This window comes from Athene noctua, chromosome 15 (assembly GCF_965140245.1).
Source record: "Athene noctua chromosome 15, bAthNoc1.hap1.1, whole genome shotgun sequence".
Classification (NCBI taxonomy): domain Eukaryota; kingdom Metazoa; phylum Chordata; class Aves; order Strigiformes; family Strigidae; genus Athene; species Athene noctua.
Genome location: NC_134051.1, coordinates 15,118,975 through 15,146,297, shown reverse-complemented (window position 1 = coordinate 15,146,297; position 27,323 = coordinate 15,118,975). Strand labels below are relative to the sequence as shown.

At 36.1% G+C, this 27,323-nt stretch overlaps 1 protein-coding gene across 5 annotated transcripts in view; it reads left to right on the top strand.

The window, feature by feature from the left end:
* The window catches only part of CLEC16A (C-type lectin domain containing 16A), an 82,260-nt gene that overhangs the window by 40,818 nt on the left and 14,119 nt on the right, over positions 1–27,323 (top strand). For all 5 annotated transcript variants that reach the window (XM_074918868.1, XM_074918866.1, XM_074918865.1 and 2 more), the window contains 5 exons: positions 1,935–2,055; positions 15,430–15,581; positions 16,338–16,542; positions 17,940–18,110; positions 25,644–25,790. In XM_074918868.1, coding sequence (XP_074774969.1) covers positions 1,935–2,055; positions 15,430–15,581; positions 16,338–16,542; positions 17,940–18,110; positions 25,644–25,790 — 796 coding nt within the window. The remainder of the gene's footprint in view (positions 1–1,934; positions 2,056–15,429; positions 15,582–16,337; positions 16,543–17,939; positions 18,111–25,643; positions 25,791–27,323) is intronic.

Genomic DNA, 27,323 nt, shown 5'->3' with positions numbered 1-27,323 from the left:
TTCTTCAGTGTAGATAGCAATTTGTATTTTGTCCTACTTAACCGAGAAAACAAAAGACAGCTGAAAAAAATTGTAGGCCACTGAACTCAGCTGTTTTATTGAGATCTAATAAAATGTTACGGGAAGTCACAAATCACATGCTTTTGGGATTATATTGATATAGCGAAATGAAGGCTATCAGTATCGTAGGGAGCAGAGTGTAGTTCCCTTTTCATCTGATGTTCTTGATTGGTTTGGTGTTTTTATTTTCTTGCAAAGGCTAAAGTTCTAATTTTCTATCCTACTCCTGTAGGTTATTCTGCAGTAAATGTGATTACATGTTTGGAGATGAATGACATTAGTTCTATAGGGAATTTATGTGAGGAAAATTAATGCTGTCTCAGAGGCAAAGAGGATTGAGGGGAAAATAAGTGAAAGCAGGCTGAGTGATGGCTGTCCTCTGAATTTAAAAAAAAAAACCAAACAGCCCAACTATTGGGTTTGGCTTTTGGGTTATCAAAAATGCAAGGATATTGCTGTTCTTGATTGAATTTGGAAACTTTTAAACCAAATACCATGAATTCTTGAGGCATCTGGTATTAGAACTGCTTTGTGGTAATCCTATTTAATTTCAGTAAATCCACGATACACTAGAACGCAATCTGCCTAAATGAGAGAGACCATCTCCCATTATAAAGTGACATTCCTCTTATTCATAAGGTAGTTTTAGTATCTTATTTTGGTAGATATATTTGACATTCTTTGCTCCAAGTAATCATATTGCCCTCTTAAATTTCAACAGCATACTGAATTCATCTGCTCTGGCATCAGTTCATGGAAGAGCCAGATATATGATGTTCCTCTCTTCATCCCTGTTCTGCCAGAAGTTTCTGAAAGCACCACCACTACGATAGCTGGCCAAACACTCACATTTCTGGTTCACAGCAGCCACAGTTCTGTTGATGTTAAGAACAGAGGGGTGAAGGGGTTTGCCCTAAAGCAGTGTAGATTTGTTTTTCCTAATACTTCCTGCAATCTGGGAGTTCCTGGGCACTGCAGCTGTTCCATGTATTCAGTGCTTTTACTGTAAATTAACTGCTGCCTTACGGTATGCCACGGAATTACTATGTAGGAAACTATTCTAAAAACAAAACACCGGAAGTAATAAAAAATGATTTTTTCATTTGCTGTACTGAAAATACAGTACTTGTAGTGGAAGAGGTTTATAAATGGTGCCATTCAAAATGTGGCTAATAAAATTATGTTTGTTCTTCGGCTTTATATCTAGTCTTTGCATACCATATGTCATTAATTTTTAAATCAAAACAAGAATATTAATTTCACAGAGCAGCTGTTGAAAGTTTCTTGGGCCTTTGCACTGATGTAGACCTTCTGAGAATATAGACAAAGTTCTCTGACAATGCTGTATGGCACGTGGTTAGTTTTGATGAACACAGCAAATTTAAAACTCAAATATCCCCAGTTTTCTCTCGAACTTGTAGACAACTTAGCTAGACTAAGCCAGAAAATTTATTACTTCAAGTTCAGAATGTGAGGGTCTCTGAAGGTTGATTGTGTATTTGTCTGTGATGTATGGGTATTGCAAATGCAATCAGTCTCAAAGTAATGATTTAAAAAAAATCCAAGATTGTTGTTTTGACGTAAACAGCTCCTGTAATCATTTGCCTGTCAGTCACAAGCTGTGTAAGTGTGCCAGTGGGATAAAAGCTCTGCCACTTCTACTTCATTGAAAATAAATAGCGTGTTTCAACTTCCTTCATAGCCTTCTTTAACTAGTTTTGATTTTTATTCTGCTTTCGCTATTTAAAAAGTAGATTTATTGCATGACAGTAAACTCAGGGGTTGTAAAAGTGAGTATACGTTTGTAAGATTCTGTTAAAATATGTAGTATTGAGTGCAGCAATATTTTAATATTCTTTTTTTAATTTCTCAAGGCGATCAGAGTTTTCTTTATGCTCCGTTCACTATCACTGCACTTGCGAGATGAGCCAGAAACTCAGTTACCACTCACAAGGGAGGAAGGTCTGATAAAGACAGATGATGTTCTTGACTTGAGTAAGTAGTCCCTCAATTTCCCAAATAGTCTGTGACATGGAAAATTTGCTAGCTTTATTTTTTTTGAAGTAAAAACCCCAAATAGTTATCTTGTTTGCTTAATTGACTACTAAAAACGTATTAAGATTTGGATTTGGAACACTTCTTGTGGATTTGTGGGGTTTTTTTAGTAAGACTGTTAGTAAATATTCCAGGGTTTGAATATGAGCACATAAAGGATTTAGAGTCCTTCATCAGGTTTCCTGGTATGTTAGTTTTCTAAATGAACTGATCCTAGGAGGATTTTCTTCTGTTTTGCTTTCACCTATTCAAAATGCACTTAAACCATTCATGAACCTTAAGAGACTGGAGGTATTTACTTGCAACAGCTACACTGTGCTGTTTTACTGGTACTGGGGTTTGCTTGTCATCATGTTCCCATCCTGTCCTGGAGTTATTTTTCTTCACATCTCTTCTGTCATTTTAAAGTTAGCGTATGGAAGCTTTTACTCCCTGGGAAGCTGTTCCCAAGGGGAATCGGTCTGTAATGTCCAGAATGACCTTGTGATATTCAATAGTACTTCTTCTGAAGTGAAAGGCACAACGCCTTCTTTCTGCAGCATCATAGAATACTACTGCACTCTCCATACTGAAGAAACAGAAAGAATTGGAAGGAATAGAATCATGAAGTATGCTATTTGTCTGCAAATTCAATATACCTTTGTTCATTTAACATCAAAATACACATCTCTAGATGAGCTTATGTGTTACTAAACAGTACAACTTCTAGAGTAACGCTGGCCTAGGTCATAAAACTGTAGTTTTACTGTCTCCATCAGTCACATTGTTTAAGAAACAGTAACTTGTCATGTTTTAACTTAATCTTATGTTAGTGTGAGACATTTTCTTTTTTCTTAAAATATGTAGAGAAGGCTAGAATTGAAAAGGACGTGCATGATAATATAAATACTATTAATTCCATTTCTTGTAATCAAGAAGAATTTGACATATTGGTGTTAGCTGACACGTAGTTAACTTTTCAGGCAGTTGTCTCACTAAAAACTTGCAGGTACCATTCATAAACTTTAGAGGGCATGTGGTTGCTGATTTAGAGAGGATGTATTTGCTAGGGGTTTAATTTTTGCAGGTTCTTTTTCTCACAAAAAGAGGGAAAAACCAGCTTTGTGCTTCAGGTGTTCATTTTTTTATTCTCTGTGTTTATGTATTGTTGATCTTACTCCAACTGAAAAAACAGTTGCCCAAGTTGCCTTAGATGTTACAGGATTATGTCCACTATCTCAGAGATCTTGTTGTCCATCAAGAATATTAATTGTCTGAGTGAAGGGAAAACACTGAAAACAAGTGAGCCGAGCAAAAGTTTTATGATATCAGAGCTGCTGTGCAGTAGTTTAATGGATATAATCCAGATTAAACCTTAAACAAATAAATTATTTCAAATTATTAAAAATTCTTTACATTTAATTTTTAGAAAATATATTTGTCTGCAATATCGAAAATGTATGAATGAGCTTAATGCAAACTCATCTCTTTTGGTCATTCCCAAAAAACTTTCCAAAGAGAATGAACAGCACAGGATGTTGTTACTTGCTATTCCTTGCTAAAGGATTAGTAATATAAAATTAACTCAGTTTCCTGTTTCAAATGAATTGGGTATTTATTGTAATGTTGCCTCTTTTCCGGAGGGTGGAATGAAATAATGAATCAGCTTCTACAGGGAAAAATTTTTCTTAAATTAATTGTTAGTTTTTAAGAACATACTGAACAAAAGGTAGATCTGATTGAAATACTATTTCCAAATGTGATTTATTCCTCCTCCCCACCCTCCAAAAAATGAATACCTACCTTTCGTCCTTGCTTATCTGTTAGCCCAGAGATACACTGATCGCCCTCAATATAAAATTTAGTTGACTGCACCACAGGTGTTGTGCAGTTCATTGCAGGTGTCGTCTTCATGGCTTTTCATTTCTAAGGCAGTTGCTTTTACACAGAATAAAAGATATACTTTTCTTGGAACATGTAGTTTAAACCATAGATTATTAATACTTCACTCTGCTATGCATAATCGTTTGTAATTTTTATTACATATCCATATAATGTCAGAGTAATTGCTAAAGTAGCGGTCCATGCTCTGTATATTTAATGGTGTCCAAGGTTGTTTCCTTTTTCCAGAATGGGATGCTGGATATAAATGTTTAAAAGAGTCTATATATAGATATAGAAAGGATGTAAAAAACAAAAACAAAACACTATTAGCCTGAAAATTATCTGCTTCAATTTGAATAAAGCGTTCTAAAATTTTCTGAACAAAAGGTTTTTTAAGAGGTTATATTAAATTAAAATTGTACTGTTGACTTAGAACATCACCCTTTTAGATTTAAACTCATTTGCTGCTTTATGGCATATTATAGTCCTTAACTGTATAGTCGTTAACTTAAAATATGAATTTATACTGACCAATATGAACTGAGGCAACAGTGGTACTGAATGGCTGGTTGTGTGGTACTTGTAGGCATGTGCATGAAGCCATTATTTGTTCGTATGTGTATGTATTCATATGTGTTTGCACATGTGTGTGTATATAAGTAGAGAAGAAAAATAGGTTCCATCACCCTACACATGGAACCTACATTCTGGTGCTCTAGAGACCCTTACATAAGAAGATATCTAGTGGTTAACTTAAGCTGATGATTTTTTTTTTTTTTTAATTAAAAACTTTAATTAAGAATTAAGATCACAGCTTTTTTTTTACCAAGTCGGTGTTAACTGTGACATCAGTTTTCAGTGTGACATAAATCAGAAGACAGAAGGATTGATACAGGACTTTCAGAATGGCTGAATGCACAAATGTATGTTTATATTCTGTGGACAGATGGAAAGCTGTTCTAGATTACATCAGAGTTAAACTTGAACCTTTTGCAGAGATGTTTTGGTAGCTCCAGATACACTCCTGAGATACTGTTTAGTAAATGTCTAGTGCAGATAATAACAGACTTTATGAACAGCATGAATCGTGGTAAGAACTGTTACACGATTGAAGAGTATTACAGTTGTATCTGTTCCTTGTGTGCTGCTGTTACCTATTTAAGTTAAATACAGAGTATCCACATAATGATGGTAGATCTGTGCTTTAGCATAGTCATTGCTTTTTGATCTTTTTGCCGAAGGTTTTAGACTTTATTTTGGGACCACAGTATGTAATTACAGCCGTAGGGTTTTTTGCCTATGACTCTTTCCATATACTCCAGCATTTATTAGGAAACAAAGATCTCTACAGCTGGCAGAGTTACAGAAGTTGAGTTAAACACATTGCTTACAGGCTGTTTTCACCAGTAGTGGGGTATCTGAAGAGGGAGTGAGTCAGTGTGGGATCTAAAAATTTTCAATGGAGTTCTAGCCTATTTCCAAAAACTAAAATAAATTGGAAAAAGGCTGTAAAAAAAAAAAAAACCCAAACAAAAAACAAACACCCTTCCTGTTGAGTTTTCTCATATCCTGTCTTTGAACCAGAATCTCTATTGAACAATCAGTGCCTGATAGGGAGTTTCATATATTGACTTCAGAAGACTTTTCTTTCCTGTTTAGCTAGAAATGCATAGAATTATTTCATCTTCAAATCAAGTTGACAGGTGTTAGACTTGTTCCAAAGAAGTGTCACTGTGTGCACAAATATGATCATGTTTCAGGTGTTTCCTTGGGAGGAGCTTTTCTTGTCAGTAAATTGCTAAAATAATACTGTGTAGCACAGATACAGATATTTGGATCTGATCCTCACAGCAAATAGATACTATTTCGTTTTAACAAGTCACTTGTTGAGTATATATGATTACAGGGTTGGTGTTAGCTGGTTTTTCCCTGTTTTGCTTTGGTTTGGGTATTTTCTAACCTTTTCCTTGGGACATTTACTTTTTTTCTCCATCATTTCTTCCCATCTATCACCACACTTTTGTTCAAAGTCATCAAAACTGTTTTCCTTTTTAATTTTCATATTTTTAAGGCTACTAGCGAATACTGTGCATTCACTGGGACTTTTGAGTGAAGGTCCCCATTTACATGTGCATCAGTTCCTGTATTTCAGCTGGTAACGCTTTCTAAACTGCTTACTGCTGCTATTGTTACTTAAACTACCTGAACTGAGGTAGTACAGTGATGAAGTTCTAGTGTGTGCTAGCAGAAAGACAGCTTCCAGTTCAAGTCTTTTGCCCAAGAGAGACAAGAACCAGCATTTTGACATAAAGCATATGGGATACATGCCACTGCATAGGTTGCCATATCTTGGGAGGAGACTTAGCAGTTGGCAAAACATGACCCAAAAAGCTGTAATTGTGTGCAGTTTTTTAATTATGACTTTGGAGATATTTTCAATCTAACAAATTTTCATCAATCTGTGTTATTACAATGCTTTATAGGTTTTTCGAAACATTGAGATGCTTCCAGTAGTTATGCTCATTCATGTATGTAGAGTGTCAAGAAGTAGAGGTTAACAAGGTCCAGTAATTATTTCAACTACTGTTTTGATTTTGAAAAATCCTGTGAAACTCACCTGATCAAAATAGCTTTTTTTGCCTGAATGCAATGCTGGTGTTTTATGGGAGCTTGATGAGAAATGCTAAAGTATAAGGAAGCATTTTAATATTTTGATGCATGTGTTCATCGTAAACCTTTAAGTGCAGTTGTAAGGTTGTCAGCACTATATATGACTGTACATTTAGAAATGAGTCAGGTATTCCACAGAAGGTTCATTCCATATTACTGGGTATGCTGCCACCTGAATAATATCTACTGTTACTTTTACTGTAAGTAGTTTTGAAGCACTCACACATTATGTGGTAACTGCCTGCCTTAGACTGCATGTGAGTTTGTGTCTCATGTAGGTGGCTTCTTTAATCTTATTCAATAGCAGACTGTTCGTGTGAAATTCACTGGCAGCTCATATTAGCCTCAGTGCTTGGTTTCAGGCTGCTGATCTGTTAGTGACAAAGTTTTAAATGCTGTGGCCAAGAAGTGATGATTCATTTAAAACCGTTATTTCTTTGCTAAAACTGAAAAAAAATAACATTATAGCTGTCGTCTTGTTCAGTCTTGTCTCTACCAAATATACATGTTTTATAAAGGCCATCATAGTCAACATTTTTTTTAAAATAAGATTTGCGGAACATTTGTCCTAGAATAATTAAGGTTGGAAGGAACCTCAGGAGATCATCTAGTCTGACTCCCTGCTCAAAGCAGGATCAACTAGAGCAAGTTGCCCACAGCCCTCCCTAGTCAGGTTTTACATATCATCAGGGACAGATTTCACAGCATTGCTGGGCAACCTATTTCAATGTTTGACCACCTTCACAATAAAAAAGGTTTGTCAGTTCTTGTTCTTCCCCCCCCCCCCGGTGTTTTCATGGAATTTCTGTATTTCCAATTTGTGCTCAGTGCTTCTTATCTTGTCACTGGACACTAATGGTTTCAACTTCTTTGCTCCCCCCCAAACAGGTATTTGTAGATGTTAATAGGAGATTTTTATCATAGGCCAGCAGTGTGCCCAGGTGGCCAAGAAGGCCAATGGCATCCTGGCTTGTATCAGCAATAGCGTGGCCAGCAGGGACAGGGAAGGGATCTGACCCCTGTGCTCGGCACTGGTGAGGCCGCCCCTCAGTTCCTGGGTTCAGTTTTGGGCCCCTCACTACAAAAAGGCCATTGAATGACTCGAGCGTGTCCAGAGAAGGGCAACAGAGCTGGGGCAGGGTCTGGAGCACAGGTCTGCTGGGGAGCGGCTGGGGGAACTGGGGGGGTTTAGTCTGGAGAAGAGGAGGCTGAGGGGAGACCTCCTGGCCCTGTGCAACTCCCTGCCAGGAGGGTGCAGAGAGGGGGGATGAGTCTCTTTAACCACGGAACAAGCGATAGGACAAGAGGGAATGGCCTCAGGCTGCACCAGGGAAGGTTTAGACTGGATATTAGGAAGCATTTCTTTCCAGGACGGGTTGTCAGGCGTTGGGATGGGCTGCCCAGGGCAGGGGGGGAGTCCCCATCCCTGGAGGGGTTGAACAGTCGGGTAGAACCAGCGCTGAGGGATCTGGTGGAGTTGGGAACTGTCAGTGTTGGGTTAATGGTTGGACTGGATGATCTTCAAGGTCTTGTCCAACCCAGATGATTCTTTGATATAAATTTTTCTTCTATTAAATAATCTTTCAAGGAATATAACTTATCTGTTGAGTCCTTATCCAGTTCAGCTTACTTGCATAAGTAGCATTTAATTTTAATGTAAACTGACTAGACAAGTGAAAGCTTCCTTCTGTAGTTTAGTAAGAGATTTCACTGTGGGTAGATAACACTAAAATTTTTAGCTTTTAATTCTTATGAATATTTAAAAATAACTTAATTTCAAGACTAGGTTAAGTATGGTAACAGAGATTTTTGTTTAGTTTTCTTTCCAAAGTACTGATGTTTGGGGTTTGTGTATCTCATTCCTAAGTATGTTATTGTATTTGAGGAAAATAGAGTAAGCCAGAATGTAGTGCAGGTGTATGAGCAGAGATATGTCCTCTGATTTCAATCAAATGTACTTCCTGGGAACACCTAGATAGATGCTTGATTTTTTGCGTGCTTGGTGCAAATGCTTCTGCATAGTCTTACAGTTGCTTAGTCTGTGAAGGGTAATGCTGTTTAACACACTGATTTCCATTCCCCTGATTTCCTATGTAATGACACTTCTCTGAGTGAAGTACAAGGATTTTCCAAGTTTAACAGGGGCTTTGGAGGATTTAGAGTATACAGTTGCTAAGCTTTTTTTCAGAGGTGAATGAGTAGCGTTTCCTTCTTACTGTAAAAGTGAGGTATTGGCTTAAAAAGAAACTATTTCAGAGAAGTCAAGCGTACTTATCCTGATAAAAATTTAACTGTTCCAGGCTAGTCTCCTGTTATGAAGACCTGCATGTCAAACAAAGTCTTTGTTCCTCATGCTTCTGCAGATACTTCCTCTCAGAAAAGTTTTCTCCCCCGAAGTTTTTCTTATTTGCTCTCTGGAATGTCATATTCAGGAATTCATTAGATTCTGTCCAGCCTGAGAGATTTGTCAAGTGTGATTTTTCTTGCACAGAGCCTTTCCCTCTGGTGTCTGAGTACAGTAATAGCAAAATAACATAATCAGTCTAGAGCTTGTTCAGTGTTGTCATCCCTCAGGCACTGAAGCTTATATGCATCGTAATAAACAACACAGAGCAATTTTTTTTTTCTGTCCCTAATGTCACAACTAGATGTTTAGCTTTTGACATTGTTTTCATAATGGCAAAGCAGGCATCAGTGAATTGGATTTATTGATTTGAAAACTGATCTCTCTGAACTTTATGCCAGTGTTAAAATCCAGATACTCATTACAAGCTGAAAATGAACCTTTTACCAGTTCTCATTTTCTGCAGAATCATGTGGGGTTTAGATAAATTGAAATGACAGCTTATTTCCCTGTATACTTCTCTACTATTTTTATAATGCATGTAATAAACAAAAAAAAAACCTTTTTAAAGGCATCTGGTTTTTATACACACGCACATATATGTGAAAAAATTATGTATACACTTATGTTAAGAAAAATGCAATTTGAGCAGAAATAGGTAGTCATTCTAGGTTTATGATTTGTAGAAGAGAATATCGTATCTGGTTTTGTCTTCCTGCATCACTGTAGGTGTTAGTAAACACTAGTCTTGAGGATTTTCCAGATAGTCACAAAACCGACATGAGTGTGAAGGTTTCTTGATACAACTAAATTTTTTCGCTAGCCTACACTAGTAGGTGAGTATTAGCACACATGGTACAAGAAGGTGGAATATGTTCAGTATGCTTAAAACTTGATAAGCATCTGAGAGGAAATCCCATCTTTTATAAGAAATTCCAGCAGATATTCCTCCTAAATGCCAACATCCACTTATTCCTGAACAACATCAGGAGGCAATACTTTTTCTGGACTTAGTGGTATAACTCATCTGTAGTATGTGTGGTGCTCAAATCATATACATATATTGGTGATAATGTGAAAGAGCTTAATTGGACTGTTTTGTTTGTCTGCTAATAGTTAATTATTTAATGTTTTACTTGTGCTACTGATCTAGTCTCTTTTAGACTTAAGTATTGGCTTGAAATACTTTTAAAATACACAGGCCTTGTAGGAGAAAATGCTAGAGTTGTATTTAATAACTTAGTACCTGTGACAATCTTGAGACAATTCAAGAAATAAGTTCTTTGCAATTAAAGGCTGTCATAGTAAGTAGTAAAGCAGAATATTGTACCAAATGGGCTACATGGTGCTGGGAAAAGCTCTTTATGTAAAGTGGGAGGTGGTGCATTAACTATCTGCAGCCTACTGTTTGTCTTGGACTGCCAGCTATGCACAGAAAGTTCTAAAAGTTTTCTCTAAGAGCTTTTAATGTCTGTAGATGACTTCTAGAATTGTGATGACTGTAAGTTATAAAATTACTAAAGTCCTGAGGCAGGTCAGGTACATTTAGACCATCTCCTAAAGTAGCTGTTGTCTTTGTAAAGACTTCATATAATACAGTCTTTACAGGCAAATAGTTGCCTGTGTTGATGCAGTATTTTCACCTAATTTAAATCTTCTTCACTTCAAGGAGCTGAAGTCTCTGAACTCTTCTTCATAGGTTGTGTTTCTTAAAAGTTGTATTTTTCTTGGAGAAAATCCAGAGAAATCTTGAATCCATGTCTTGGAGGTGTAGTCTCCAAACTGGTTACAAACTTCATTTTGCATGAGGAAAAATTAAGCATTCCTGTTTAATCGCAGAAATGCCACTACTTTTTTGCAGCAGTGTCACATCAGTGAGCCAATCAGTCTGTGGTTCATTTTAATCCCCAGATCAAATTTCAATAGTACTGAAGTTTACTGGGCTTGAAATTCTTTCATCTAAATGTGGTTGGGTATCTGTAACTGTTTTCATAGCATAGCTGTAAGTATTCTCAGATCAGTTCACTGGAAATGTGTTTAACCACACTTTCTCTTCTGTTTTTGTCATGAAGTGTGACTATAGCTTGTGACCCTTCAGCAGCTGTGAACTAGAAACAGCCATGTAAATGGGGTACATTCAGTTGTATAAACTCAAAAGATTCCTGTAACAGTTGCCTAATAAATGAGTAATTTTCCTTTCTGTTCTTTGATAAACTTTTACAGTAATACTTTAAGTTTTTGTCACATCTAAAATGAAAAGTTTCTGATCTGGAAAACAGCTTCTGCCCTTTGAGTCCTTTAGCTTAAGTACTTGCATTTTTGTAATTCCAAGTATTTTGATCCTGCTTGCTGTTGCACTAGAAGTGTATAAATACTGAACAAAACCAAGTATTAAAGAATTTCACAACTCAATTTGGTGTTGTGGCCTATATGCTGAGAATCTCCCAACAGATTATCTGCAAAATTCAACACTCTCACCTTATGTATTTGGAGGGGTCCAAATCCTGTTTCTTCAGGTTCTGGGAAGAAAAGGGCTATTCCAGGAATTCAGGTTGACTGACTAACTGGATTAAAGAATGAAAGAGGCAATAATAAACAAAGGGTCCCAATTTAAGAAGTAGCTAGACATGTTCCGGAGCCCTGTTTTGAAACACATCTGTAAATGCTGAAAGCCTTAAGGACTCACTTTATGCCTTTTATTGAAACCGCTTCAAAAAGATATCACATAAGAGTTTATGCAGTATAGAGGATAGGCCAATGTAGTAAGCACATCCTTGTTTAGTCATATCCACTGTTTGAGAATTAATTCCTTCTCAGTTAATAGCTATATTCATGGGGGGTTTCTCATTTTATTCGGGTTTTATGGCTTGGAAGAAAACATTGCATGTCCTGTGCATTACGGATGTCTTCCCTAAAGATAGTTCTGTTTGAAACAAAGTGTATTCCTAGAAAAACATTAATTCTTGATTAGAAACTTTGTCCCGTGAAGGACTAGGCTACCAATTGTGTAGTTTCATCAGTCAATTCTTTTTCAATGTGGAACTGCTGCCATTTGTAGCTTTTGTACTATTTATGTATGAATTAAAGTCTTCCTGCCTCCCAGGTATTCTTTAAGCTAAATTAGTTGAATTATTATGCTTTTTGCTTTAAAAAAAAAAAAAATATTTCTAATTTTCATGACAGTTTTTGTTACGGTGGTCTTGCCGGTTTCTTTCGGCCTGCTTCCTTAAAACTGTGTGTACCTCAGCTGGCCCGGTAATACACCAGTGTAAAGCAGAGGTATTACCCCATTGTTCATGCAGAGATCACATCTGCCATTTTATTGTAGAAATACATTCACTTTGTTATCAACTGTAATTCCACATCTTTGAGAGAATTTAAATCCTGGCTATAGTTCTTCCTACTAGCAGGCCTCTGTTTTTCATTCCCTGATGTATATAACATTGCACATTTGAAAACAATCAAATATGTTCAGGTGTTTAATGCTTAAATTCACAGGCCAGTTCAGAATAAAGGACACTTGCATTATTCCTGTCTTCCCATGACGTAGAAACACTGATAATAACTTTAAGCTTTCCAGTTATAAACAAAAAGGGGGAATAATTTAGGTATTAGAAAGTAATTTCTGGAGGGATGTATTAGATCTAAACCTCTGTTACCACTTCTAGATGTGTATGTGTAAAATATATATGAATACAGATACACTTTTGGATCAAAAATTTAGATGGAGCTTTTGATGCATTTAATCTATATATAATCTTTTATTGTTTTAGAATATTATTAGCATGTCATTGGTACAATAATATTGGAGTAGGATTCTTTTGACTAAACATAACCTACATTGCCATTTTAGGTCTCCTGTGGTTTTCTACCTGGTGTCTCAGTTTCTTTAAAAAGAAATAAATCTCCCATAGGCTCCTATAGTAATACTTGCCAATCCTGTATGGATTTCTTGAGCCTTCTAGGGCATATGAGAAGGTAATAGCAATCAATCCTCATGAATCACGTCCTGTGTGTATTGCAGAAAAGTAGCAGTGTTGTATTTATTGATTAAACTTGTTTTCTCAAATTTCAAAAGCTTACTCTAAATTCACACCAGATTAGCATTAATTATCCTCTTTTAATTATATTAGGGTTCCACTTTTCTTCTCTTTCTCTCCTACCACTCAATTTTGAATGGATTCTTCTGGTAAAGGGCAATTGGTAGAATCACAGAAATGTTAGTTGGAAGGGACGTCTTCACTGGGGTGGAGGGGGGCTTGGGGGCAGATAGGAGGTTGATTTTGGAAGGACTGTTTTGGTTTTTTTGAAACTTGAAAACCTTCGGTGATAGAAATTCCACAACCTTTCTGGGTAACCTGCTGCGCTGTATTACACACAAAAAAATTTTCTCCACCTCCCAAACCATAATTTGTGGCTGTTGTCCCTAGCTGTATGACCTGCCCTGCAAAGAGCTGTGTATGCTTCCACTTGTAGCTTATATCTATCCCACAGGTGTTTCTATGTATGAAATACAGCGTTAACTACTTGTTTAGGTGTTTGGATAAGTAAGTTTTACTGTTTTATATAACCTGCAGTCTCATTCCTATCTGTTTAGCTAATTCTTCTAGTTTTTATTTTTAGAGTTAGTTTCTTCCGTGGGAAACTAGAGGAGAAAAATAGTAGTCAGATATTTTTTCATTGTTTTAATTTGGATACCGGACGTAGAGTTGAAATTTAGCAGGATTATTTTTAATGCATTGTGTAAATAATGTGAAAAATACTACAGCTGGATTTCAGGTACAAGAGCACCTAACATCAGTGTTCAGTATGGAGATATGGCTGTAAGTATTAGAGATACATTGAATTCTCTGTGTCGGAATAGCTCCCTTCAGATAAATACAAAAAATCTGAATAAGAAGGCAGCCTTTTTGAAAGATACTTGCCTTACTGTAAATGACACATTTATCAAACTGATAGACACATGTCTAAAACTACAGCATCCTTAAAAAAAGTATCTGCACGTGGAATAGGAGGGGAAAAAAGCCTCATACATCTTAATAGCACCTGATGCCTATATTGAACCCACATTTTTGGAAAGACTATTTGAATGAATAGCTCCAAACTGCTGAGTCTATCAATACCTTAGCAACACTAAGGAATGAGAGTGCTAAGGAGAATGAGTGTGTTGAAGAATCATGGATAAGGTAGAAGCAAAATATGGAACTCATTGCTTTCAAGTTGGATAGTTTATATCCTAAAAAACCACAAACCAAAACCAACAAAAAAAACCCCAAACCCAAACAAACCCAAAACCCAGTCAAAACTATTGCAGAAAATAGTTAAAGTGCTGCAGCCTAGCTGGCTACATCCATCAGATTATGTGGAGTACCATCAAGAATTGCAAAAATCATGAACTTGGTAGGACAGCATGCATGGTCACAGAATCTTTTACTTGTAATAAATTGTACTAAATAAGAGAGGAGAGATCTGTATGTATTAAGTATATGAATAAAAAAAATAATTTGAAGCAAAGGTAAAAACAACTCTTAAGTTTAGCAAACATTTGCTAGGAGGTGTCAGTGCTAGTTTATGGGGTGCTGAGTAGACTTCAGCTGGTGTAAAGAAGGTGATTTAAACACTTTTTAAAAACGATGGGTTTGAACTGGAACAGGTGCTGTGAGGAGATGCAGGAGGATCAAGGGAATGGTGTATTTGGTGTATTTACTTCTTGAGATCTGTATTTTCAGGCTTGTTTGAGAGGGTCCTAGAGTAATGGTTAAGAGAGAATATGTTTATTCAATATAAATTAATAAAATGGGTGCATAAAGGGAAAAATGTCACCTAATTTAACAGATATTGCCAAAAACCTGATACAATTTACCTGGAGAGTCCATATAGCCTTGAAGTTGAAAGGCTTCCAACAGTCAGAATAGTCACTTTTCAGACCTGTAGAAATGTAGCTCTTGTCAGAATGGAGCCTAAGTTTATCATGAGGTAGATGTCGTTGCCTAAAGTGGCATGGGACTGCATCTCTGGTCTTTCGACAAGACTTTTTGAGACTTACACTTAGTGAGAGAAATCAACACTGCTGCAATGTCACCCCTGAAATGAAGTGGCCTTTTATACTAAACAGTAATGCAGGTGGTAAGAGAAAGCAGAGTGCATTTAATATACATCTTACACGTAGCTTGTAAGATATCTGAACCACTCTTGTTAAAATATTTTCTGCCCTTTCTATGTCAATATAAATACGGTAAGGAAATGCAAAATACATACGTTAAAAAAAAACAAAACACCCCCCCTGCCCCCCAATAAACCAAACCAAACAAAACCCTTGAATAACTTTAAACATGTGTTGTAAAGATGATTACACTTTTAATATTTTATGTTACATAAAACAACCAAAACCCACAATCTTTAACTTCAGTAGCTATGTAACTTTTTTCTTCCCTCAGATAATAGTGATCTCATTGCTTGTACGGTCATAACAAAGGATGGGGGTCAAGTTCAAAGATTCCTGGCTGTGGATATTTACCAGATGAGTTTGGTTGAGCCAGATGTTGCCAGACTTGGATGGGGAGTAGTCAAGTTTGCAGGCCTTTTGCAGGTAAGAGAAGTTTTAATCTGGGTGATTACTGAACATCTACATTTATGTTGGAAAAACAGTAATACCAATATTAGCTTACATATTTAAGCTCTGTACTATGCTTACTTGTTTCTTCTGTTACTAGTGTTTTTCCTAGTTCCTGCCTTTTAAACTATTTCTGGTTTTCTGAAGAAATTTCATAGCTAACTAGAGGCCCACTTGAAAATGAGGTAACTTCCCCAATATATATTGGGCTCTGTTCGTTTGAACACTGAAATCATATACAATTAGGATTGAGTCCCAAGCACTTTTCCTTAAGTGCCACAGTAATGAACTCACCGACAGTTTTCCTATTCCTACACGGGTAGGGAAGGTGACAGGTTGTAACTTCAAAAAGATCTGTGTTTATCCAGTTGATTGCAGAACCTTTATGGAGTTTCTCTCATTTATGTTTCTTTCTTGCCTTAGCCAACACTGTTTATTTCCTGAAAATTCTCTATGCTCAGACAACTTAATTGAGTTTTAAACTGACTTAATCTTTGAGTACCAATTTCTGAACAACTAAATCCAACATTGTACAACTTGCATAGTCCCATTTTTAAACATGGAAACCTTTTTTAGGAGCTTTAGTGGAGCATGTGGTCCTAGGGGTTTTTTAAATGTTTTTTTTTATGTTTTTTTTTGTGTTGGGTTTTTTAATTATTTTTTTTCAATGTTGATTTGTAGTTTAAAAATGTTAACTTTTTCATTAGCTACTTGCCTTCTGTTTCTCTTTAGGATATGCAGGTGACGGGAGTAGAGGATGATAGCAGAGCTCTGAACATAATAATTCATAAGCCTGCCTCAAGTCCTCATTCTAAGCCCTTCCCTATCCTTCAAGCTACGTTTATTTTTTCTGATCACATTCGCTGCATTATTGCAAAACAACGTCTTGCAAAAGGCCGTATCCAAGCTCGTCGTATGAAAATGCAGAGAATAGCAGGTGAGTAGTTATTTTGAAATGATTCTGAGAAACAAGACTTGTATGTCATAGCAAGTCACTCTGTAACATAAGGATGTGTTAGAAAAATCTTAGTAGTGTGCCATAGAAAACTGTAAACCAGCGTCTAGTTTCCAAGCAATAGATTTTATTGGAGTAAAACATGTGTTTTCATATTTAATGATAGACACACCAAAGAAAGGATGAAAAAGAAGGAATTCTGTATGTTACCCCTAGTTGCCAACCATTTCACAAAACTCAGCATTTCTCTTTAAGTGTGATTCAGTGATTCAAAATTCAAAGGCCCTACTTAAAAAGCAGATGTTCTACTGCCTTAGGACAGAATTGGAGCTCAACTTGCCTGAGTCCCGAGTTGGATGGAGTCCTGATGATGTTGGTGATAATACTTAATGCTTGGATGTGGTGGTGATGAGCAATCCAAAATCTTAAGTGGAGTATCAGCAGCTAGATTTCTGTCTTTGGAGGCCTTGCATGCGTAAAGATGAAGGAGAGTTAATTTGAGTAAACAGCAAAACGTGATTAAAATATTACTTGAATAAATAGAAGAATGAATTGAAGCTTATCAGTAAACTGAATAAATTAATGAGTACAGAAAAGGAAACTCTGAAATACAGGAAGGAAAAATAAGTTGGCAAATGAGAAAACACACCGACTATCTTGGATTGTCCAAGAGCAGTAATTAACTAATCAGAGTTGTGAAAAACAAAGTCATAGCTGGTATTGAAATGGAGTTGGCCAGAGAATTATTTTGATTATAGATATTTAATGTTATTTTAGTGTCTTACGGTTCTGTAGGAAGCTAACTAAGAAGTTTTATGCTTTGTGTTTACAAAATAGCGATGTCATGCTTTTGTGGCTTGCTTCATGTTAAAAAAATTCAAAGCAAGTTTGAGGTTAATACAGGTCTATTTTGATATTAAAATTTTAGGTTGAATGGTAATGCAAAGGCATTTTTTTGCCAGTTTAAAGCAGATTGTCTCTTTAAATGGCTTTCAGCAGTGTTCAGTTGTAACTAATGAATGACTTTATTTGTACAGGAAGAAACAGAAGGTTTGGAGGCTTTTTTAAATTACTCCTATGGCTTGTTTAATACAAGGAGCTTACTGTAATCCTTATTTTTTTCTCCTCCACTGTATTCTGAGGCTTCCTTAGTGTGAATGTGGTGTGGGCAGCAATGGTAGAAAAGGTTGCCAGAAATGTTGTCTCTTCTTTTCCAGTGCAATTGTAACCATCATTAAGAGGTAAATGTGGGCAAGTTATGTTAAACAATCTGGTTTAGTCTTAAGATTCTGAGCAAGCTATCATTTTTTTTTTTTCACCTACTCTTCCTTTTATGTATTTTTAAGTAACAAAAAAATATCAATTGTGATTAAACATAGCACTCCTGGATCTTCCTGTTCAGCCTACAACTGAAGTTGTTATGGGTTTTGGACACAGCTCTTCAGCTACAGCCCAACACCTTCCATTTAGATTTTATGATCAGTCACGACGTGGTAGCAGTGATCCTACAGTACAACGCTCTGTTTTTGCATCTGTTGACAAAGTTCCAGGTAAGATTAGCATTCCTTATCAAGCAGTTTCTGCTTTATGATTTTTATCTGCAAAAGCTGCACTGTAACTTGTATAAGCAATTAAAATCTTACTGTGATCTGTTTCTGAACACACAAATCCAGGATGAGGCTTATGGAAAAATTTACTCCTAGAGAAACCTGGGGGTGTATTCCAGATACATTGTGAGCAATACATCTGTGGCAGTTTCTCCAAATACACTGGAAATGTTTTAATATTTTGCCTTCCTTTAGAAATTCAGTTAGTTTTGCATACTCAGTATTTATGCAAAACATTTGTCAGTTGTGCATGGTTTTTCCTTTAATTTGGTTATGATAATTTTCTTGCCAGTTTGTAAAAACAGCTGGGATACTGTGCACTGCTTCGTTTACCTAGCAAGACAGAAAAGGGCCACAGCTACTCTTAAAACATTAAGTTGTAATTGGAATTAAAGGAATGATTCTAAATCAATAAGCTTTTTGATGTTTTGTCTCCTTAATGTCTCCTTCACAAACTGACTTCTCTGCAGAGTTTTTTTCCAGATGGTGAACTTTTCTCCTTTTGGATTGAGTCATTTTAAAGTTGAATTTCATACTGCTTGCAAGTACTTAATTTTGCTGTATTACACAAAAGAATGCAGTGGCCAATCATTTCACAAAACTCAGCATTTCTCTTTAAATGTGATTCAAACTTCAAATGCCCTACTTAGAAAGCAGATGGTATACTGCCTTAGGGATTAAATTGGAGCTCAGCTTGCTTGAATCCTGAGCCTGGGGAACAAGAATCATAAAAGCATTTATATTGCTGGTTGGGTTTTTTCAAGAGTATGTTGTGTGATGAGAATATATTTCATCATTTGACATGACTTCCATGGAAAAGGTGTGCTTGAAAAGATGCCAGTGTTAACTGTTTCAGAATCAAACCTCAAAGAAGAGTGTGTTTGTGTTCAGAACAAGTGACTTGATCTACTAGTTCTCCTCTTTTTGAGGGGGGGAGATAACTGGGGCTAGTGCAATGTGTTAGTTTGTTCAGATAACCACATACTTACTTAGAATTCCAGGAAATGGAGGCTTCCACTGTATGCACATGCGAATCCAGACAAAAAAAAGTATTCTGAAGGTTTTATTTAATACCAAGTATGAGAAACCAGTCACAGAACATTGAAGTACTTCAAATGCTGCATTCTTAAAATACATTTAATGATAGCCAGTAATACAACAAAAATGGATAAATGTTTTACATGTGATTACAAAATAACTATCAAATGCGTCTTACTTCTCCCCTTGTCTTCACTAATGAATAAATGAGGTTTTGTAGTTCTGAGTGATTTTCATGGGAAGCTGTTTGTGTTTATCCCTTAATCAGGCATAGAGTGATTTTTACTTTAAGAGGAAGATATTTTGCCTTTTTAAAAAAAAATTATGGAACAAGGTACAGTTAAATTACTAGCTTCATGTATTCATTTCTTAATGCTATGACTTTTAAGTGGTTAAGAGTTCTGCAAAGCTCAAAGTCTGTTAATTTGTTTGTACTTGTAAGAAACAAGTTATGATTTCCCTTGATGATGGTGTGTTTTATTGATTTAAAGGAGAGCTGGAGTTTTGGCAATATTTTTGGAAGATTAATCACTTTTTTAATAGGACCATGTTAGCTGTCAGTGCTGTACATCCAGCATGGTTTTCAATAAATTGACAATGATATAAATGTTTTCTGCCCTCCTGCAAATTTCACTGTGTGACGAATTCTAGTACTGCTATTGAGTCAATTCCCTGATTCCTCTTCTTAATGAATTTAAAATTTTCAAGAACATTTACTTCATTCTGGTCTGGTTCAGTTTCTACTGTAGTGCTTACCTAAAGCTCTACGTATTTCACTAAGAGAGCATACAGTTAACTTACTGTACTTAAACTGTGCTTCACTTTGCTTTATTGTTTCATGGTCCAACGTTAAAATATGCTTTGAAAGCACTGCTTGATATGTGGGGGGGAGAGGATGAGGGTTGTTATAGCTTAAAACCAAATTTTGTGCAAGACTGGTGAAAGCTGACAAGAATATACAGACCATGCTTCAGAACATCCCTGTTAATACTCTTTATAAAAAGTACAGGTTATGCAAATGCAATGAGATGAGATAACCATCCCCAGTGGCCTGATAAATGGCAGTTCTTATCAGAAAAGAACAGAAGCAAAATCCTTCACTTGATCAATTTTATCATCATGAACTCATGACCATCAATATACTTCAGGGTCTATTTGAGGTAAATGCCTTTTGCCAGCATGTTAGAGCATTTAGGGATAGTTGAGTTGGCTGTACTGTTCACCATCATAAATATTAGCTATGTATTTGTATGATGCTTTTGAAGCATCTTTATGTAAATAATTGCTTGTTTCTTTGAAAACAATGTAGATTTGGTAGGTGTCCTGTGAACACAGGTCTTATATTGAAAGTAAATAATCACTTCCTCCCCAAGCAAACTCAAATATTATTTTCAAATCCCAGCTATATACTGAGTTTTATATGCTCAGTGTGTCTTAAGGGAAATCTTAACGGTTTCCTGCAAAACGTACATCTAAATATTTTAACAAGTGTGGTCGCTTTCCTACTGAGAAAATGTATTTTGGAAAGCAAAATTAATCAATAGATCTCTTTTTTCTCCATTGTTAATATCTTAGAATATAATGATGATGATAAGATTTGAAGGGGGAAAGTTGGAAAAAACCTTTTTATTAATATTAGCCATTGCATAGCTATCTTAATTTTAAAATCCAGAGGAAAAAAATGGTCTTTAATAGCTTTGCAACCCTTTAAAAGAAAATGTAGGTGAGATTTCTATATAAAGTTTGCATCACTTCTTGGGGATAGGAAAATTAAACAAAGTCTAAGAATTATTTAAGCAGTGTGTAAGATTGTTCAGATTTATGTGAAGAAAATTTATTTTAGTTTTGTCAAATATTATTCACTCTAAAAGAATATAATACTCTGTAAAAAATGATGTGCTTTTCTTAGGACATAAAATCATAGATTATTTTTTAAATGAGTAATATGAATGCATTATTGAAACATGTGTAATCTTTTGTTATTTGCCTTCTCCACCCACAGTAAGAAAATAGACCCTTTTGATCAAAGTACTGACCTTGACATTCACAGCTGATGGGCATCTGCACTTGTTACTGATTCTGTGATGTTAGATTGCTCAGCAGATCTGAATGTCATATACATGTTATTTTGGAACTGTACTGTGGGACTCTGATCAACCCTTTCATGTTCATCGTCAAACATAGCTACTCTTGGAACATCAGATTGGGATGCTTTACTTAAGTAGTACTAAGTTTCTTCCCGTGTGAGATAGTTGAAGTGTCCTGTGCTCAGTAATTCTAGGATACAGTTGCTTTTATAGCCTATAAGTATATTTAAAGGGTTTTTTTGATTGCTTTGTTCTGTGCAAGAATATTGGAGGATAACTGCGAACTCAGCTTATCACCTCAGTTTGTCTTTTCTAATTAATATCCTTTGATCCAGTCCAAATTTGATATTTAGTTATGACTGCTGCTTTTAAAGACCTAACTCTGCGGCCTTTTTTTAAACATATTTATACTGCCTGATCATCAGAATTCTGGGTTATGAACTAGATACTAATTTTCCTGTCATCATCGGAATAATGTAGAACTAAATGATTTCTGTGCAGAGGTATTCAAGCAAAAGTGCCCTATTAAGGTAGCTTGACAGCACGAAGATTACACAAGATACAACTCAATTGATTTATGAATTACTGATTGTGTGCCAGAAATGAAAAATACCACTGAAACGGAGTTAAATATGCAGGTCTGCTAGTTAGACTCTTTTCTTAGTGAGAAACAGATTTCAAAACAATCTTTGACTGTTACCATTTGCGGAGTTTACTATTTACAAGGATTATTTTTGGTAAAAAAAAAAAAAAACAAAAAACACCCTACTTCACAATAGCACATTCTAAGACTGAGAATTCTCAAGTCTTGTGTTTTAATGCTGACATACACTTTAGCTCTCTCATGCCAGCTGAACCACAGTAACTATTCTAATTTCTTTCAACTTGGAGAGAAGACTTCTCTAGCTGATGGAAAAAATTGTGGCATACTTTAATATTAGAGCTCCTTTGTGCGTTAAAGGACAGTCAGATTAAATTCAGTCTCAACAAAGTATCCCTCATACTGAGGATGTGGTGGCAAGGCATAAAGAGTATCAGCCATGGCATAGGATTAAGTCCTCTGGTCCCTGGACTTGAAACTACTCTGCTAAGTATACTAGATTGGTGAGAACTGCGAATAAAGCTACAGCCCTCATATATTGGCATTGCACAGCAATTGTGGAGACTAAAAATGTCACTTAATCCATTTTTTAATGCTGGTTGAAGTTTTGAAGCTCTCCTGTCCATACCTGCTGCAAGTGACCAATTCGTTTTGTAAAAATTTTTGATTGGCAGCAAAACTATTTTTTGCGTTAAAAGTTATTTTTCAGTTTTATGAAGTTGTAATGGAGTTTCTTAAATGTAAACAATCTCTACAAGTTTAAATTTTGAATAAGTGCATCAGGTTTTCTGAGAATAGCACTTTGCAAAGATGCTGTTTTGTAGATTTTCCTGCTGTTACGTAAAACATGGCAAAAGGATAAATGATACGTATTTTATGAAAGAAACACGGCCTTATGAAATGTTGTGATTATGGAAATAAGATATTCTCTGAGGAATTAGGAAGGTACACTTTTATAGTAACACCTTTACTGCATCTTAAATGGAAAGTTATGTTGAAGCAAGATGATGACTGCTGGAAAGGAAATATTTGTAACTAACTTCCGTTGCAGCTTGAGAGTCATAAAGTAGTAGCACCTCTAGAACCTTTGGAGTGTTATTCCACTTCCCATAGCCATGATTAATTTTGCTCACCTTTTCTTTGTAAATATTTCCGGAATGAGTTTCCTGGTTAGAGTATTTGTTCTTGGTCAGTAGTTCCCAGTTACAGTATGTTGAATGATTTAGACTTAGCTTTCCCTACTATCTAAATTACCTTCCTGTAGCACACTCAAAATCCTTCCTCTGCAGTTGTATTGGGAGAAAAAAATATGTTAAGATCATTTGCAAGTACATGCTTCAGTGTAAGGACATGAATCCATGAGTGCTGTTCTGCAGAACCTTTAGGCAGGCAATCTTGCTGGATTAGGCCAGCTTTTCCTATGGTGGTCACAGTAGACCTTGTTTACTTTTTTTACTATTTCTAGTGTTTTGGTAAGGGTGGAAGATTTCTCCTCCCTTGAAGTGCAAATCTTTTGTGGATATAGAATGTCTTGGATGGGTACAACTTTTTCCAGCACTGTAAGGGAAACAAAATATATTGATGTTAGCACTTCTATACCAATGTCTTTAGTAACTGTTCCAAAACTAAGTTTCATTCACTTTAACAGATAGCTTTGCCTCGCTTCTGTGGTCACAAGTCCATTGATTATTCCTTGTTTCCCATCCTAACTGGTATTTCAAAATATGAAGTATGTATGAGAAACGCAATGCATATTTGTTGTATTAAAAACTGTATCGGTGGCCCTGAGTGCTATAGAAATCTTTCACATTTGAGGTAGTTTAGTTTGTGGTTAACTTTTTGCAGACAATCAGGCGTCACTATGTGTAACCTCAGTTTAAATGATTGTAGAAGATCAATTAATTTGGTTTCTGAAATGAGATATATGGATTTATCTACATTTATGGAAAAATTAGCTGCTTACCAAATTTCTGGTTTTTAACTAAAATAGATGTCTCCTGCTATGGTGGTCATTTAATTCTTTCAAGTGGTGTTCATCTTGGACATAATGAATTGTAGTTTAAAATAAGGTAAAAGCTTGGTAAAAGTGGCATTCACCCATCTAAAACTGTGATACAAGTACTACAGCAATTCAGGTAGCGTTGTTTTCTGCACATGCTTTTAAGTCTAGTATAAGCATGGGAGGTAGAGGGTAAGAGGTGCAACTGCAGATTAAATCAGATTATTAACAGGACTATGTTTGTTAGGTTTTTTCTGTGTCTTCCTTTATTCATCCATTCTGTGTTTTTTTTCCTTGTAACATGACCTGTCAGTGTGTGTTGCTGCTAACAGCATTTTCCTGACTTGTCATGTCTGTGGTTTAAAGCCTTAATAGGCTTTTTGTAACAAGCCCATTTAAACGGAGTTTTGACTGGCTGCCTGCTGCATGGCACCAGCAAATTCCCCATATAGAAGATTCTCTGTAATGAGTGAATCATCCCTCTAGTGCCATGGGAAATTCCCCATATAAAAGAATAAAGAATTTTGTGATGAATTTGCTTTCTCTCATACCTAATTGTCAGATACTTTTCAGTGTCCACTATGCAGTGAAGGCAACAAGTGTATATTGTTAGGTGTTTCACAGTGCACATCATGGCTACTTCCAATAATTAGGGGACTGCCAATAAAAAGTAAACTTTCTGCATTAATACTTTACCATGGGAGAGTGAGGAGGGCTGCAAAAGCAGCAGAGTTGTGTGTGGCATCTGATATACAACCCATACTGAATATAATTCTTTTGCTGTAAGAAGCACTTCAACTTCTGAAAAGCTGCTTGCTATCAAAAGCTGTAGAGATGACTAAAAGCTTGTAAGTGCTAGGAGGAATGTTTTCCAAAGGAAAGCCTTGCAAATGAAATCGAGACATTGTCACAGGCATGTTGTTGTGAGGAAAGTTGCTGAGGTCAGCGTCCAATCTTCCAAAGAAAGTAAAAGATCAAGGAAGTATAAACAGTGCAGATGGACGTTGTCTTCACTGGACTTGTGTGGGAAAGACAGTTGATGAACTTTTCTTTCAGAGCATGTTGTGAATTCTAGCAGGTTATTCCATAGCATCCTAATGGTAGAATGCTACTATGCTAGTAGATGCTAGAGTTGTAAGGTTTTGATTCATCTGCATTTTTGTAATATCAGTGTGGTTCAAGATCAAACCATTGACTTTAAGAACAAAACTAGGAAAACTCTAAGTTAGAAATTCAGCTGAAAAATCAGAGCAAATGGGGAAAACAACTGCTAATTGGAAGATACAGTAAAGGGCAAGTTACTGGTTTTAATCTCATGAGTGATATCCTGACTTGTTCAAACTTGAGTCTAATCACAAGTGAGTTAGCAGGTCATCCCAAACAGGGATCTTCAACATATGGGGAGCAACAGTGAACGTGAATATAATTTCTGAAGTTTTTCTTCTTTTTTTTTTTCTGAACTTTTTTTTTGATGTGTTGAGTGTTGGTACAAGCTCTAAGTTTTAACCTTTTTAAAAGGCTTTGAATCCCTTAACCTCTACTTTCTTGTTCATTGATCAGCATTTGTAGTATGTTTTCAGTAAGATGCATTCAGATTTTCACGCTTCTGAGATGAAGTTGGAAGAGAGTGCATCACCTGGGTCACAACATGAAATTAGTGACACTTTGCAATATTTGCCTTTACTCTTTCTCATAGGTTAACTCTTTCAAGCTTATTAGGAGCTCATAAAATTCATTGTCCTGTTTTGCAGGCTTTGCTGTAGCCCAGTGTATAAATCAGCACAATCCATCACCAGTCTCATCACCATCACCTTCCAGTGGCAGTGGGAGTACAGGGCGCTGTGATTCAGTGACTGCAAGCTCCACATCCACTCCTTCTGCTGCACAGAGCCCATCAGGTATTAAACAATGATTTTCAGCCTAGGCACTGAGGGATGTAGAGTAGCTTAGTGTAAAATTAAGTTACTATGTTATTGGATTAAAAACAGTAGAGCTTTATGTTTTTAGGTCACTTGATCATTCAACTACACTAGTTAAAGTTGTGGTACAAATCTTAATCTCTTCAGCTTTCTGGAACTCTAATAAATACTTGGCATCTTTCAGCAGTGATATTAAGTACTGGTGAAATAATGTCCTATTTGTCTGACTTGTTTCCTAACAGATACAATTTTAAATGTTTTGGGTTTTTAAACTGAGATATTGCTTTGTATAAATTTGTAATGTAAGCTGTTAGCATTTCACCGTAGTGGATAAGTTGTCTCCACATGAAGCATCTTTTTTGAACTGGATGATATTTGCTTTTGTATGTTTATCTGATATTCATGTTAAATTGTAACAATGGGCCAAATACCAAATATTTGAAAATACTTATTCAGGATGCTTTTTTCAATAACACTCTTCTAGCTGAACGCTACCACTGGAAGTTATACTGACAGTATAACTTTCACAAATGTAGCTACCATGTGTTTGGTCAGTTTATTTAGTGGGTATGTTTATACTGGGACTTCTTGTTAGAATGCCTTCATTCCTCCTCCATTTGTGTAGGATTTGTAGAGAATCCTGTAATTGTGTTTTGTTCTGAGTGCAAATTATGTGTGAGGTAAAGCCTCAAACTGGAGACTAAACAAGAAGTAAATCCTGAAGGGTGCATACTTAAATACTTTCATGCTAGAACTGACCTACCTCATTTTGGTTATAAAACAATAGAAATACTTTGATTCTCAAGACCTTTTCAAACAGCCCTCTCATTTTAACAGTCACTTCAAATGTCAAGCACTCCTTGAAACGGTTGTCATGGTTCCCACTTTGAAGACACATCATTTTGCCTTTATTTGGAAGCCTAATTTGGAAATCTAAACTTTTCTGCAGTCCTGCAGGAATTGATGCAGTCTTTGTTAGGCATTCAGTGTTTTGTAGGTTTCACTGAACAGTGTCAGAACATCAGTGAACATTATATGTCCAAAGTGACTATCCTTGCAAGAAATATGGTGCAAAGTGTAAGCAAAGGCTTATGTAATATATTCTGGCACCCAGACTGCATTAAAAAGCAACTGTTATTGTGAGAGACTAATACATAGTCAAAATATTCCTGCAATATATGTAATTCCAGAATAAAATTTGGAATATTTTTCTATATGCAATCTATTCCAAACTTTGGAAGGGCCTCATTTTACTTTCTCTGTTGGTAAGTGATTGCTCTTGTCCAGTCTCTTGATGGCCTAGACAACATATGATGATTACATAGAGAAGTGGTATCGTTTGTCGTAAGTCTCAATATGGATTGCCACTACAAGAAAACTTTTATTTGTTTACATGTTTCTCCTGAGCAGTGTAAAATGGCTTATCTGTGATGTCCTTTGCTGCATCTAAATCTTCTGTGATCGGGAAGTGAAATGCAACTACAAGTTCTTGGCAATAGCGGCTAAGAGAAA